This window comes from Prenolepis imparis, unplaced genomic scaffold, assembly GCF_030444845.1.
Source record: "Prenolepis imparis isolate NDT839.2.m4 unplaced genomic scaffold, iyPreImpa1.0 SCAF_1, whole genome shotgun sequence".
NCBI lineage: Eukaryota > Metazoa > Arthropoda > Insecta > Hymenoptera > Formicidae > Prenolepis > Prenolepis imparis.
In genome coordinates, this window is record NW_028141159.1 from 23,654,415 (window position 1) to 23,672,502 (window position 18,088).

The window sequence follows — 18,088 nt, forward strand, 5'->3', positions numbered from 1 at the left end:
CATTTAGAATAATTATTAAAAAGATAATATTTTGATGTCACTTCTTTTCATTCACACCTATTCCTCATAAAATGTATTATTGATATTTTAACCCTATAATTCGTATCTTTCCTCTCTCTTGTGTTTCATACATTATGCTATCGTCCATGCGAGGTCAAGAAGTCATCGTGATAAAAAGCGAAGAGCCATGAAGAGAGCAGAGTATATTATATTTTCAGAATTACAAAATACCTTCTCCAATTTGAAAACTCTCGTTTTCTTCAAAATAAAAGTTTAAACAAAAGGAGTTAAAATTTAAGAAATGAGAGAGAGATAAAAGAGAGATAAATAAAAAAGGAATTCTAAAAATATCTTTTAAATAAAATTATTAATTATTTAGAAATTATAAAGCGGGAAATTTTTAAGAGATTAATTCTGAAATTAAGATTAATTAAACAGAAAATAAAATTAAGAAAGTAAAAAAGAAGTACAAATTAATTAAGAATGTAAAAATATAATTTTTTTTTCTTATTATTATAATGTCAAGTAACATATATATGTATATATTTCTTTTCTAGTTTTACATTAATTAATATTAATGCATTAATATTAATACAATAAAGGTATATTAATTTTTTTCAAGATTTCAAGATTTGTACATATGTGCTTTTACACCACTTCGCTAATTCATTATAAATTCACTATAAATGCAAAAGTATCTAAATAGAACTCTAAATAATAATTATATAAGTAACAAAATAATTATTATAATAATTTAATTTATTTTATTTTATTAATAACAAATAAGAAAAAAATTCGTTAATTTTAAAAATCGTTAATTTAAACTTTTGTTATTACCTCATAAATTAACAGTTGTTTTCCATGATAAATTTCAATAATGTAGCATTTTTGTCGAAACAATCACAGGAAATCGTAAGCAACCTTCGCCCCGTTTCATCCGCATTGTATGTATGCGTACTAATTTTCTGTTATAATCAAAATTTTTCAACAAATGTATATATATAAAAGAAATAGACATATCTATTATATTTGATTTAATAGATATTATTCCCAAGGAGAACAAATAAGTCAAAATGATGTCAATTTGATGTCATATTGATCAAATTTGGATCAAATTTATGTCCAAATTTGGTCAATATGACGTCAAATTGACATCATTTTGACTTATTTGTTCTCCTTGGGTTATAGAACGATAGATATTTTAGTTTACTCTATCTATAAAATATATTACTTATTTTAATATAGAAAGAGAAAAAAAAATATATATAAAGCTATATATATGTATTAAAAGTATATTAAATATATAAATTAATTATTAATATTAATATATTTTAGACTTTTCTATAATCTTTACATAATTTATATTATTACATACACATCTTGTACTTTTTATTGTTTATTAATATATATTCTAAGCTTTGTATTTTTTTAAAATCTTTATTTTATTCATCATTCTCTCTCTCTCTCTCTCTCTCTCTCTCTCTCCCCCTCTTTCCCTCTCTCCCCCCTATCTCTCTCTCTCTCTCTTTCTCTACCTATATCTATCCATCTATCTATCGATTTATCTATTTATCTATTTATATATTTATTTATCGTTCTATTTATTTTTGTATCTATGTATCTATCAATCTATTTTATAGATTTATTCTTACATACATGGAATGTAAATAAGATATTTCAGATAACGTATAAAGAAAAATAATTTTATGATAAGAATAATTTTATGTATATAATTACAAAATTATTAATATAATAGAAAAATAAATAAAAATTTTAACAAAGTTAATATATAATTTATGTTCATATAAGATAAATAAAAATTTTGATGAAATACTATTACATAGTGCATTTAATTTATCGTCTTTGATTAATTTTGTAGACGTTTATATACAGGGTGTCACTTAAAAACTTACCAAAAAATAAGTCGGAAAGTCCTGAACAATTTTTTTTTTTTCAACACTTAATAATAGAGTAATAATTCAATAAAGTAACGGCCAAACAACGCCGAACTTTATCCTCGCGCACATCAGTGAGTCGCACAGTGTGCGTAAGTACACATTATCAGGATTTACTGAATTATTACTCCATTATTAAGTGTTCAAAAAGAAAAATTGTTCAGGACTTTTCGACTTATTTTTTGATAAGGAATAACGCTATGTACTTACAATTAGTGAGCGGTCTTTAAGTGACACCCAGTATATATGTATATTAAAATATTAATTAATATATATATATCTACGTTTTAATTAATCTATATATCTATATCTACATATACCAATTTTTAATTACTTAATAATTTGTTTTAATTAACTTTAAACTTTAAATATTTTTAATAAATATATATATTGCGAGTTTCACTCATATATTTTTTTAAATAACAAGTGTTTTAATTTTTAATCTCTAAATTTTTTAAATTGTATATTAACTCTATTTTATTATATATAAATCATCAATCATATTATAAATTAATCCTGTAATTAATCTGAAAAATCTTAAAAATTAATTTAAAGAAAACAAAAGGATATTCGATTAAATATAACTCTGTTAATGGATTTTTGATTGTAAAACTTCAAGGATTCAACATCTCGAGAAACTCCGAATCAATCGAGGTCTTTATAATATTTTTTCTACAGCAAAATTACTATAAATTTTATAAGAGTATATATAATATTTTTTCTCAAGAGCGCCAATAGAACAATTTCTCTTACTCATTATAAATTAATATAACCGCAACTTTTCTCATGTGCATTTCTTCGTTCTGTCTATTCGTTCACTGAATATGCGCTGAATCGCAGCTTTATTCTCGCGCGTGCGGTTTCATGCGACGAAAGCAAAAAAAAGAAACAAATTCCACTAATGAAACGCGCAGCGACCGAGCGTTGTATGCCCTTGATTGACTAGATGATGTAGTAGCAAGTATTCACACAGCACTATCTATCCGCGACGTGTATTACGCGGCGGCGCGACGGCAACTGACCGCTAAGTGTCGTTGATTGGCTTGATATAGTTGGGGCGCGCAAGCGCGCGGCGCAATTGGCTCCGCGGTGTGCTGCGCGGGAAATGATTGGTCAATTTAATCCTAGAATGCGCGCCGCATTAAGCATTCAAACAGCGTTCACTGCCTATTAACCAACTGCCCGATAATGAGAGAGGAGACAGCTACGGCGAACGTTATTCTCTGACAGTGTTTTCTGCCATCTTGCCTCGCGTTGTCTTCTCAAACTAGATCCAAAATTCTTTTCTTCTTATTAGCGGCATAATGATAGATTTGGAATTTTTTAAGCAAGATAATAAAAAAATTTTTCTCTTTCTTTCTGCGGGGGTGTATATATATAAATAAAGGAATCCATTTACTTTTTAATCAATACATAAATATTTACTCAATTGACAAAAATATTAATATAGTGTTTGGATATTACAATTTTATATTTTTAAAATCTTAAACATTCTTTGTGGTGTTAATTACGCCACTGTTTCTCCCTACTTCCGCAACGTCATCGCGTCGGTCACTCCGTGCCGCCATTTTTTTCTCTCCCACTCGTTCTGAATCAATTTACCAATTGAAATCAGTGTCGGTCACGGCACTGAATAGTCCACCAACCGACGGCAAATGATCCTGTCTCTCCTCTCTTTTCCCGTCAAGAGGGTAGCTGTTATCAATCAAACTATTCACCAGTCCGGTAAGGCCCTCATTCAAATCTTGCGATAAGATTGCGCGCTCTCATCGCAAATTAAATCGCATAATCCCATTAATCAAAACCGAAATAAAAAAAGAATAAATTTCGATAAATTTAATTCAGGAATTAAAAAATAAATCAGAAATTTTTAAACATTTAATTTAGAAAAAAATAAAATTTTTATTTATATTTTTAAAATAAAAATTTATTTTCTATTGTTACCTTTTATTAATTGGTATACATCTTTAATTAATTTTATTGGAAAAATTGATTTAAGACTTAAAAAGTTTTATATTTTCAAAAATTTAATACTTTTATTTTTTAAAAGTTATTTAAAGTTCTCTAAAAGAAGAAAAAAATGTGAAGACAGAGAAAGGTAGTGTAAACAAATGAGTAAATATATAGTTTAAAACAGGTTTCATATATTTCATAATTAAATACTAATTGAAAAAAATGATAATTTAACTTATTATATACATATGTATATGTATATGTTAAAGTTATATATTAAAGTTTCTTAATTTATAAATTATGAATATATTTTTAATTTAAACTAATTTAATAAATCTACTTGCTAATTAAATGATAATTTAATTAAAATATAAAATATTAAATTTTAATATATAATTAAATTATATATAATTAATTAAAAATTAATTTAAAATTTTTTAAAAATTATATAATAAATATATTACCTTGACATTTTTACCAAGAATAATATTAGTTCCAGCTTTCTTCATAAGAGATTTTAATTTCAAATGTTGTAATTTCGTAAAACTCCACGTTGATCGCGCCTACTAGCATGTAAAGTAATCGTGTCGAAGTGAATTTTGTAGATTATCACCTACGGCACTACTACTTATCATGCAAATAAGCTGCAAAACTTAAATTTTTCAAATTACTTTATTAATGTGAACTACATCAGTTTAATCGATTGATTGCTTTTGAATACTCAATATGGTTTTTTTATACAAAAAGAATAAAGATTGTTTTCCCGAAAATACGCATTCTCAAAATCCCTGTTATTGTTATAACATTGTAATAGAAGATTTCGATAAATACTACTACATAGAAATAATAGATAAAATGTGAGAAAAATATTAAATAAAATATGCAAGTTATGTAATAAATATGTATATAAAGAATAAATAGAAATAAAAATAAAAAATATTAAAAAGAAATAAAAAATTAACAAAATAAATTTTATTAATTTAAAGCGATAATATTTTTGTTGACAGAATTTTCTAAATTTTATACAATATTTTGTAAAATTATATTTTCAAGATCAAAAGAGAGATGAGATTTACAAAAGTTTATATATCTATTTTTATCTTGAATAAAATAAATAAAATAAAATAATTTATACTTTTCCTCTATATGTATTTTTGTCACAGTTTATATTTCAAAATAAAATGTCTTGAAATAAAAAATATAAATTTATACATATATATGTAAATGTATTATATATAAATTTATATATATGTATACGTATATTGTAAATTATACACATTAATTACTTAAAAGTATATAAGCATATTTGTAGAAAATATCAAGACTTTTGAATTAATTTTAATCAGATTTGCCTTCTTCCCTTTTATGTGTTTGTTATTTTTTGTAAATATATACAGTTATAATATTAGCAGACGTAAAAGAGATAGTTAAATTTGTGAACGTACTAACGAGCATTTAAATAATCATTCGCCCATTGTTACGGTCACAAATTAAAATATCCTTATTGCAATTTCCATGATAATTGATGTTGCTTCTTTAAAAATCTGAAAAAGATTAAATTCAAATAATAATAATAATAATAAATTAAGAGTTTTACATATAAAAATAAATATATACTTTTAGAACATGTAAATTAATGTATTAAATTATTTATTAATTTATTTAAAAAAATATAATTGCATGTAATCTCATTGTGATATTTATCTCATTGTAAAGTTAAGCGTGATAAAAAAAGAATATGCGGTAATTTTATTTACTGTGACAATGAAATGATATGTGTGTGAAATAAATATAAGGTTTACATAAAATTTTATCTTTTTTTTTAAACAAGATTATACAAGGATAAAAACTCTAATATTGTGCCCTTATATTCAGACACTTTGAAATGCTATAATTTTATGCTGCCATGGCTTTCCCATGCGGGCTTATTTTACCTCAATGAAGCGATTATTACTACACAAGTACCGATTATTCCCTCCTAATAGTGTTCTTTCTTCTACACTTATCATTTTTTATTCGAGTGTATGATTAATTCATACTCTTATGTGCGAAATATCAATTTTAAAAAATTGTCAAAGATAAAGTTTAGAAAGTCAAAAATCAAAATATTTCTGATTGTTCTCAAAGAATGAAACGTGTATATCTAAAATATATATATATATATATATATGTGTCCCATGTATATATGTCATATATGTACATACATTATATTAAAAATACTTACGCGTAGATAATAATTTATAAATTGGAAGCTTATTTCCTCCCTCCCAATCCCTTCAATCTTGACACGAACATTTATTCACACATAACTAAACGATTCACTTTGACACGTAGGAGGACGATGCGTTTTGATATCGATATGTGGCAGCAGTTTCAGACGGAATGCCACGGGAAATTTCAGACAAATTACGCATGCACAGGTGTTTCTTAAGATATCGCGTGTATCTGCTGCCACATATGTCTGTCTGTCACTTCTATCTTTATTGATATCATCTCTATTTGCTCGATGTCTCTCTCCCACCGTTTCCTCAAATAGCATAATTTAAATAATCTTTCAATTATGAAATTTTTTTTAGTCTTGCATTATTTTTGTAAAATATATGATTATGCATATACATGTACACATTATACATATACAGGGTGTCCCATTTTAAAGTTTACAGTGTGCTAATATCTCGCAAATACTGATTTTATTGAAAAATGTTTCAAACAAAAGTTGTATGGCTTCAAGGACATAAAAATAGTGGCAAAGATTTGACCTTTGGATAGTTGTTTGAAGGTCACGTGAAGGTCATCTTCAATTTCTTAAATGGAACCTACTATTTTTCATTGCATATTCTTGCTTATCTCGAGAGCTTTCCAAAACACTATAATAAATTATTTTTCTCTTAAGTACTTTTTGAGTTATAAGGCTTGAAGTTAACAATTTTTTTACATATGTAAAATGCAAAATGTAAAATATCTTGTAAAACATTCAGTTTTCAGTAATCTTATCCTTAATACTTTTATACACGGAATAATGAGACCAATTCTTTCGTGTAAAGAAAACAGATTTGTTTAAAAAATATATACATATATATATAATTTGCAACATGCACCTGTGCGTATTTTTTCTTAAAATCAACTATGTGTTTTCTTTATACCAATTGATTGGTCTTATTATTCCGTATACATAAAAGTATTAAGGTAAGATTACCGAAAACTATAAATATATTTAAGATATCTTACATTTTATGTAGAAAAATTGTTAACTTGGAGCCTTAAAACTTAAAAAATAATTTATTATAGTGTTTTGAAAAGCTCTCGAGATATAAATTACAAGAATATGCAATGAAAAATAGTAGGTTCTATTTAAGAAATTGAAGGTGACCTTCATATGACTTTCAAACGTCAATCCAACGTCAATGACTATCCAGGTCAAATTTTTGCCACTATCTTATATCCTCCTTGAAGCCATATACAACTTTTGTTTGAAACATTTTTCCATAAAATCATTGATTTGCGAGATATATATAGCACTGTAAACTTTAAAATGGGACACCCTGTATATATAAGAGATGTGCAAAATGGGTGTCTATTTTAAATGTTACAACCCATTTAAAATAGAAAATGCAAAATAGTTAAGCTTTTCATTTGAAAATGCAAAATACAAAATGCTTTTTAAACACTCATTTAAAATAGAAAATGGAAAATAAGCATTTTTTAAATGGTTTTTTAAAATATAAAAATGGTTTTTTCTAATATTTACATATATATATATATATTTAAATTTTTATTTTTTATTATTTTTACTTCTTATACACACGCACACAATTATTACTTATAATTTTTAAAAAACTTTAAATTCTTATTTCTATATTAAATTTTTATAAACTTTAATATGAATTCTTTAAACTTTTATAAACTTTATATATTTTTAATATAAACAAAAAGAAAAAATTACATAAGTACATTTACATGTGGAACAAAAAATGTTTATTACTGTTATAGACATTTACTTAATGATTTCTTTAATAACAATTTTGATTGTTATACATACATATATTGATATCTCGATTAATTTTTAGTTTGCAAGAAAAATGCATTTAAAATAAAAAATGAGTAATAAAAACCATTTAAATATAAGTGTAAAATAGTTTTTGAAAACATGTATTTTAAATGCAAAATACAAAATTAGTATTTTATATTTCTATTTTAAATGCATCTATTTCAAATAATGCACATCCCTGCATATATATATAGGTATATATATTGTTGTAAAATGTCAATCTCTCGTATGAATGATTTTCAAATAAGTTCTAAAAAAAATAATTTATATATAAATATTTCGATAACGTTTCTCATATTTTTTAATAAGAAAGCAGAATTTTATAATTATATTTTATTTTATTTAATATGTAAGAAATTTAAATATGGTAAAAACTAAAAATAAAAAACACAATTGCAGCTTCGCAATATTCCAGATGTTTAATTTTTAGATATCATTTATTTTTTTCAATTTAAGATATTTCTTTGACAAAGTTAATTAGAAAAAGTGATATTTTTACTACTTACAATTATGCACATTTCAACATGTTATATATGTATTAATAATTATATATATGTAATAATCGATTACTGAAAATCGTTTACTTTATAAATAAGAATGTATATTTTATATACTTTGAAAATTTTGAAATGTGACATTTTATGTGCAAAAAAAAAATTCCACGGCTAAATATTATAAAAATAATATGAAATATATAGGGTGTTTCTTAAATATATGTCGAAAATTTAAGGACGGATGATTCCTTGGGTCATTTTATGAAAATTTATACCTTTGATAATTTTTTGAAAATCGCTTTGTTTTAAGATACATGGCAATAAAAATTTATAAGAAAATAATTAAGGCCCGATTGCATCAACGTTATTTTGGTTTTAAGCGAGACTTAAATATGTGTTTGTCTTTATTTATTTAGAAAGAAAGATAAAGATAGACACATATTTCAGTCCCGCTTAAAGCCAAAATAACGTTGGTGCAATCGGGCCTAATATCATAAATAAAAAGTTATTATAATGTATTGTGTTCAAAGAACTTGTTTGTTATTATCAGTGATGCCAGAATAAAAATATTGTATTAATAAAAATAAAAATATAATAAAAATATTGTATGTAAATTTTTATCGCTCTGTATATCTTCGAAACAAAGCGATTTTCGAAAAATCATCAGAAGTATAAATTTTCATAAAATGATCTCAGGAATCACCCCTTGATTTTTTGACATATAAGAAACAACCGTTTTTGACATTTAAACAACTCTGTATATAATATATATATTACATCTTCTGTGTGGATATACATATATACTATATATAGTCAGCGTTGTGCTTAGATGATTTTAAAATTAGCTAGATAAAGATGAGATAAAAATATGTAAATTCATCTTAGATAGATAAAGATGATTTTGTTTTAAATATATCTAGATAAAATATAAAATTATATGACGATTCATCTAGATAACTTCCAGATTATTTTTAAAATCGCTTATGTAAACACAGTTATAAGAAAAAATGTAAATTATAAAAGGGATGATATAAAAATATATTCACATTTTTATTTGTAAGTTTTTATCGCTTACTGCTTAAGTATTTTTATGTGCTATAAAACTTTAAACCAAATTATCTGAACATTATTTAGAAATTATCTAGATCATTATCTAGATAATTTCTAGATAATTTAGTAAAAACAACACTTTTTTTTATCTAAAATGCAGATATAGATAATAATATATTTTTATTATCTATGTAAAGATAAGATAACGTCAAAATTTTATCTATAGATGAACCATCGCTATATAATTTTATTTATAGATAACAGCAAACACTCATCTGATACTAAATACTATAAAATAATAAAATATATTAATATTAAGACTAAATATATTTATATATATATTTAATATATAATGTATATATTAAGATACAATAATTATTAGAAAAAAAATATTTTCGATAAAACTCAAAATCGAAGTTCAACAATGTCATGGCTTGCCAAGAGCAAAATTCACAGGAGCAAATATTATTAAATTGGATAGAATGCGATGCGTGGGCCCAGGCCGGATACTCGCCGAATGAATCTCATCCCAAGAGAGAGGAAGTCTGAATTAAGCTGAGAGTAGCCACTGTCAAGGGGCTACAACCAAGTTCTCCCTGATATCCCATACAATATATGAACTTATCGTGACCCCGTTCATCTCTTAATTGATCGATCACATCCCAGCAGGTCGTTATATAGTAAAAATAGTATATCTATAATATATTGCGTATCAAATAGTTGTAAAATAATAAATAATAAAAAAGACGCGAAAGATTAAATCAATAATAAATACAGAAGTAAAAAGTATATAATTATAATAAAAATAAATAGAAATGAGAGAGAATATAAACGAAATTTAAAAGTTATAGAAAAAATTAAAATATATTAAATATGTTAGTATATAAAAAATCTATTAGTTTTAATTTTAATTTATTTATAAAATATACATATATATAAAAAAAAAATTGAAAAAAGAATTTTAAAAAAACAAAGAAGTGAGATGAGCGGAACAGTTCGAAAGTACAGAATGTGGCGAGGAAGAATTAAGACTTATTAAAATCGTTTGACCCTGTGCTGCTTCTTACTGTGCACTAAACCTTAATAGCTTTATGCTTTGAGCAAGATATAGGTGGGGACCACAGAAAAGAAAGAAATAGCAAACCGGCTTTACACACAGTACAATGGAAAATGATAAAAACAGTATGTGAAATTGAGACCCTTATATTATTGCGATAATAATTTAAGCTTTAATTAATACAATAGAGAAATATAATATATACAATATTTATACAAATTACCAATTTATTGAAAATAGAGAATTTATGATATATATTTTATCTCGTTATTTATAAAAGTGTATATTTGTCTTTTATAATAATATTTATATAATTATATAATTATTTTTATATAATTATATTAATTATATATATATATATATACACACATATAATTATTATTATATATACTATAATTATTTATTTATTATACATATGTATACTCATATTATAATTGTTAATATCATATTTAAATATTTATATAAATTATCTATATTTATATTTATAAATTATATATATATATATATATTTTTTTTTTTTTTATCATTTACGACATTATATAGTATGTATGCAATTTTGTACAATAATTTGCAGTTTTATTCATAATTTAGCCCCTTTCACAAATAATATCCACCACGCTGGGCTCCATCAAAACTGGTTCCAGACATCTGTGCACTGCGCTACCCAAAATCTCGTCCAGTAGAAAATGGACCACGCTATAAAAAAAAAAAATATTAGCGTAAATATAAAACTATTCTTTTTACTTATCCTGAGAAAGAATTAGATGTAAAAAATTTACTTCTCATCCGACACGAATCTCCACAGATAGAGCTGCAAATAATGAGTGTCCACCTGGATTTGTTGCAAGCCGTATTTACTGAACGTTCGCAATCTCACGCATTCTAAGAAAGTCTATATATACAAAAAAGAAAGATATATTTTATTAAAAAATATTATATTTTATTATAAAAAATTGTCATTAAAAAGGATATTTATTAAGTAACAATTTTTTTATAGTTGTAAACAACGGCAAAACCATGAAACATATACTGCGTATTATTAGTGAACAATGGCAAAGTTGAAAAGATGAATCGACTTTGCAAATTGGATAATAGCTGTGCTATTTTATCATTGTGACCACTCTGCACCTGAGCGCGCGATCATGTCATAGTACATTACTTGCTAAAAGTATTAATCCAGAAGAATTTTTATCACTCTATATAATAAAAAAATAATTATTTAATACGCAAAAAATAAAGGAATACATGAATAAATAATTAAAAAATAAATAAATGCACAAGATGAACTAAAATAACAAATATATTAATGATTTAGTGAATAATAAATAAAATATAAAGAGAAATTTAATCGAAATATCAATAATTACATAGATTGAAAGTCAAGTATTAAATTCTTATATTAAATTAGATATTATATTTTATATTATTATCATTTTTAATATTCTTAAAAAAATTTCCTTAATATTTATTAAAGAGTAATATATTATTGTTAATATTACTTTTAAGCTTATTTTGATGATTCCTGTTAGAATAGACGCCTTGTTAAATTGCACGGACGAAAAAATCTCGATTCGTTCAGAGAATAGTTTATGAATATTCGACACCAGAGAGGAATCGATGTGACTGGGTGTATAGGACGACCAGTTTGATCTGTACTGATGTCTGGAGATATTAATGCTAAAAAAAATTGGATTATTTATCTCAAATCTAAAAATTTAATGTTTCAGAAATAATAAATTCAAAAAACATTTCAAAATTCAGAGATATATGCATGTATATTAATCGTCAGATATAATTTCCAAAAAAATAAGATGTATTTAATTGAACAAAAGCCTCAGTTTTTTTTACCTATGAGTCTTCCTACTGCTGTCGCTACTTCTATCTACTTGACCATCATTGTCATCGTATAGAGCAGCAACTTGGGAATCAATAGCTGTTACATCTTCGACAACTCTTTTCATCACGGCTCTCACGGTTCTAGGTTCAATTGTGTGCAACCAATCCCTGGTTTCTACGGATTTCCTTAACATTTGAGAAACTGCTAGTCCTTGAATTCGCACATAATGATTCAACAGATTTTGAGCAGCATCCTGAAAGTGATTGCACATTTCTGATGCGGAAGTTATGTTTTCTGAATTCGCATATTGATCAATATTGAAACTCTCGTCGGTGGTCGTCAGCTGCAAAGTATACAAATATATTAACATATTATTTATTTATATATTATTTACTATTTATTTACTATTTATTTTTATTTTATTTATATTTTAATTTTAGTATCGGTATATATTTATATTTTAATTTTAGTATCGGTATATATTTATATTTTATTATTATATAATTATATAATAATATATTATATTATATAATATTATATTATATTATATAATATTATATTATATTTTTTATATTATATTATATATTATTATATAATATATTATTATATATAGTTAACTACAATATTTCTTAAAATATACCAAATAGCGAACATTGCTCTCTTTATAATCAATGCACATTTTACTAAGCAAAAGTAATAGGGTCGGCGGAAATTTTGGAACATCAGATCCATTGCAGAATCCAGCTGCTGTAGCTGTAAGATGATGTAAGAAACCGATCACTAATCCTTCTCTCACTTCATCTACACAAAAACTTTCCAGAAACTGTGTTTTTAAACTGAACGACAAGTCCAGTTGTAAAAATACCTAAAAGAACAATTGTAATTAATTTGAGTGTTTATTGTCCACATTTATTATTATTTATATATTAATAGATTAGAAAAAAAGTACTTTTTGAATTTTCTACTCTAATAAAAAAAAATATAAATAATAAAATAAAATTTTTTATTTTTTGAGTACTTTTTGAATTTCAGAAAAAATTTTATTTCATGTCAAAAACAATTAAAATAAAGAGCAAAAAATGCATAATTAAGAATTACATTATATTAAAAATTGTAATCTATAATATATTAAAAATGTTTTAATATATATTAAAAATTAAGATTGAATGAAAAAATGTACTTAAGAATTTGACTAAAAAATTAGGTTGAAGGTACACTAAATAATATAAAAATTCTAAAGAGCTGAATAAATAAATGAAGGAGGAAGAAGATATACAAACCGATAAATCCTGCAAAACTCCTTTAATTTTTTCAATGATAGGCATAATGAGCATCGCTTGAAGTTCCGCTAGGTTCCCATCGCTATTCTGTGTAAGTTTAGTAGCCAATGTTTGCCTCACTTTTACTAAAGTCTCGCTCAAGTGTTGCTTCAGACTGTGCAAATGATTGCGACATTGCTTTCGGCCAGCGTTCATAACAATATCAGTCCCAATTCTGTAAAATAATTAGTTTAATTATTTTTACTATATTATATTACCTTATTATATTATACACATACACTTATTGATTTGTGTGTATATTGCAGATTTTATGGATAATTATTTAATTTTTTATAAAATTATCTTATAAAAAATTCGGTACTTTATAAAATCTTTTTGTAAAGACTGATTTTATAAAAAATGTTGCAACAAAATGTACTTATTATACTACTTTATATATACCGGGTGTCCCATTTTAAAGGACCCACTCAAATATCTCAGAAACACTGCGTTAAATCAAAAAATGTTTCCTACAAAAGTTGTAGGGTTTCGAGGGGGACATAACATAGTAATATTCATATGACCTTGGGCGGCGTCTCCAAGGTCAAGTGAAGGTGAGAATAAATTTTTTTAATGGAAACCCATATTTTTTATTATAACATCTTTTTCTACTAATTAATTTGAACAACTTTTATCTGAAGCATTTTTTTATTTTCTTCAAAATTCATTCTCACCTTCACTTAAGGTTAACCTTTACTAACCTTGGAGACGCCGCCCAAGGTCAAATGAATATTACTATGTTATGTCCCCCTCTAAACCCTACAACTTTTGTAGGAAACATTTTTCGATTTAACGCAGTGTTTCTGACAATGAGATATTTGAGTGGGTCCTTTAAAATGGGACACCTGGTATATATACTATTAATAAATTTCTTATTTTGTCATTTAATTCACATTTTAAGTTTAGGGCAATTTAACTAAAAGAATCATATATATTGTATATATATATATATATATATATATGATTTTTATTTATTATTTTATTCCAAAAACTACTTTTAATTTATTTTAATATGTTTTCCTTTTTCTTCATCACCTGGCAAAGTCCTTTTCCTTGCATGATATATTCATTGCTTGCAGCCTGCGATGAAATCTGTCAAGAGCTCTCACCAAAAGTGCTGTATCACTGACATCTTCTACTCGTTTGCCTACTAAATCAAAATATTTTTTCATATTGTTCACAACAAACTTATTCAAATGATTTGTAGCTTTTGTTTCAAAATCATCAACTAAATCATTGTCGTCCAGCAATCGATTTATGAACATATCGTTGTAGGAAGCCACGATAAGACACAAGTCACTAAGAAATCCCGAAGAAGCCATGTCCATAAATTCTATAATGTCGTTTTCGCACATATCTTTCAGGATTTCTAATTGTTCCGTTAATCTTCCTTCGGTGTGCATCAAGAATTCAACGCATAAAGAATCAGCTGGTTCTTTTAATTGTAATAAAAGCTCGACATTTTCGGCTAAAGCTTTAATGGAAGTGTCTCTTTTCTGAAATTGTAATCTGAGCTTGGATTTGAGTTCTTCTAAAATGTCTTCGCAGTCTTTCTGAATACCTCGGAAGGATGGCATATTACTATATTGATTTAAAACTCTTTGCGCATGAACGTAATCCTTAACTGCCTGAAAATAAATGGCTCGTTTAAAAATTCATATATAAAATAGATAATATTATTATATCTTAAATATTCGGGTATAAATAAATTTTATATAAATCCATACTTGTTTGTAATTTTCTTCATTCATTCTATCCTTGAGATTTCCAGGCAGTTTGAAAAGAAACTGCAATTTTTTTAACAGAGTATGCACAGAAGATAACTTAGCAATTTGTTGTCTCGTTCCATGTAAAGTTGAAGAGATTTGCTCTGAAAAAGAAGTGATGCTATCCATATTCTTTGCCAAAAGATCCATACTGTCCTCCATTTCCTTAAAGTCTGCTTTCATCTAAATCAAATTTAAAATTAAAAATAATTAAAAATAATTATTCAAAATAGTATTTAAAATTAAAAATATATCTAATTTTTTTTTTAATATAGGCTTACCTTACGAATGGTATCGGTAGCAGATATGAATTTGTTATAATTTTCATATACCAAAGTCTGCATATCTGAATGTAAAATCTGGGTATTTTTTATAATTTCAGCTTCGTGATCCATAATTTGCTTCAGTGTACATTCCTGTGCCAAAAAAAAAGGAATAAAAATAATACATTTTTAAAAATTAAGAATTATGAAACAGAAAATTAGAAAAAACTAAATTATGTATAAAAATTTATAATTAGCAAATAAAAACACATAATATGGTGAACATATTTTAATTTGTATATCAATAATTATAATATATAGAAAGATGTAAATAGTATGTATTATTTCGTGTCTTGTCTGTGTAAAATATAATTATTTATATACAACAAAAACTTTTTTGTAATTGAAGAAAAAGAAATAATTGATTAAAATAATTCTTAATTTAAATTAAAAGTTTTATTTAATTTGTATCTTAATGATATTATAAATAATTAGTTTTGTCATTTATTCATTTTTAACTTATTCCTTAAACATATTTATTTAAAATTAACTCACCTTCAATAGCTTTTGAAAATACATATCGACATTGAAATTTTGTCCATTAATATCATATGGATTATTATTGGCACTTTCTGCCATTTTTTAAGTATTTTTTCCAAGAAACAATATAAGAAATTTTATTTAATTCTTGATTCGTCTTTGTGACTGCTAATTTTTATTGGATTCTTTGCTAACAAAAAAACAATACAAATATTAAGTTATTACAATATTTGATGAAGGAATTAAAGAGTTATTTTATACACACACTTATTATTAGGGCAACCAAAATATGTTAGAGCATATTTTTTTAAATTTGATTAATAAAGAAATAGATTATATATAAATTTATTTCGGAAGAAACTATGCATTTTAAACCCTATATGTAACAGCAGATTTTTGCATATTTTAGTCGTAAGTACTTATTTTTGCATATTTTAGCTATAAGTGCATATATTTTTGCTTATTTTACTTTTTATATTTTTTTATTTTACTTAGTGTGCAGATTGAAGTTGTAACATATGCTATGGAAGCAATTAATAATGTAAACGGCGAGACAGCGAATTTTATTAAGAAAAAATGTGCAAACGTTATTGCGAAGAATAGTGGATTTACTGTTTTAAAGGAACTTTCAGCACGATTGATTGGAAAATCTGATAATATGGATACTACAAAAACGGACAAGTACAGCGTTCAAGAAACCTTGGCATTTAAATATGCACCTATAACTTCTGTTGATGTCGAACCAAGTTTTTCAATGTATAAAAATGTTCTGCGAGCAAATAGGCAAAGCTTTTTGTTTGAAAACTTAAGTGAAATGTTTATTATTTACTGTAATCAAAATATAAATTAAAAGAGTTAAACTTTTGACTTTAATATGACTATGCGTTTTTATATGCGTTAATTTAAATGTATGTGCTTTGTGTTTTTTATAAATTCAATGGAATTAATTAATAAATCTAAAAATAAGAATATATACAATGTAAACAATTTTTCATTAAGTTTATTTTAATTTTAATTTAAATTGTAATTTTTTAAGAGCATATTTCTCTGTTTTTAGAGTTTTTTTTTTTTATTTTATGGAGCATATTTTAAGCGCTTAAAACAAGATTTTCACTGCTTATTTTTGGTTGCCCTACTTATTATACACATAAAACTCTTTTAACCTAAATATTTTCTAAAAATACAGATTATGTATATAATTTTTTTGTATAATTATTTATGTATATAATTATATATTTTCTATTATAAAACTAATAATATTTTGATATAATTTTCTAAACAAATATAACAAAAATTCCATGCGACGGAGCAGAGTCCCCATAATATTTTTTTAGCTTTTCTTCAGTTTCCTTAATGGTTTTTCCACGCAAAAAGTAATGTTTTATTAGCACACGAAATTCACTTTTTTCCATTTTAGCAAAAAACACAAACTTATCCGCTTTAGAACGCTGTCAAAAAATTTCTATTTGACAGATCTACTTGAAACTTGGTGTGTATACTTAAATAAGATGGTAAATATCAGAAATAAAATTAGATTGCGATTTGAGTGCCATATCTTGTAAAAGTCACTGACTTATCGAACTGCCCTCGTATTTCGTTACTTTTGACAATATTAATATTATTATTATTATTTGACAATATTTTACTTTAAACAATATTAATTTTTCTACTTACAATTTTTATTATATTATTTTACTTTATTTTCATACCGCGCTGACAATTAAAATTATCTGTCACTTCTGCCGTCAAGTTGTCCAGTGACGATTTGAAGGTTAGATTTCCGAGCAGAACAACATAACCTCACTC

The 18,088-nt window shown here is 24.9% G+C and overlaps 1 protein-coding gene across 2 annotated transcripts; it reads right to left on the bottom strand.

Moving 5' to 3' along the window:
• Positions 1-943: 943 nt before the first annotated feature.
• On the bottom strand, positions 944-18,086 carry Vps51 (vacuolar protein sorting 51). 2 transcript variants are annotated; one of them, XM_083039542.1, is made up of 12 exons: positions 17,957-18,086; positions 16,298-16,472; positions 15,761-15,895; positions 15,441-15,662; positions 14,749-15,341; positions 13,675-13,888; positions 13,035-13,259; positions 12,406-12,737; positions 12,057-12,234; positions 11,337-11,449; positions 11,123-11,253; positions 944-954 (listed from the first exon to the last, which is right to left on the bottom strand). In XM_083039542.1, exons 2-11 carry the CDS (start codon positions 16,379-16,381, stop codon positions 11,145-11,147), a joined length of 2,205 nt encoding a protein of 734 aa, XP_082895668.1. In that variant the 5' UTR covers positions 16,382-16,472; positions 17,957-18,086; the 3' UTR covers positions 944-954; positions 11,123-11,144. The 2 variants fall into 2 exon arrangements, with proteins under 2 accessions (XP_082895668.1, XP_082895677.1); XM_083039551.1 differs by lacking the exon at positions 17,957-18,086 and adding an exon at positions 17,685-17,866.
• Between the last annotated feature and the right edge of the window lie 2 nt (positions 18,087-18,088).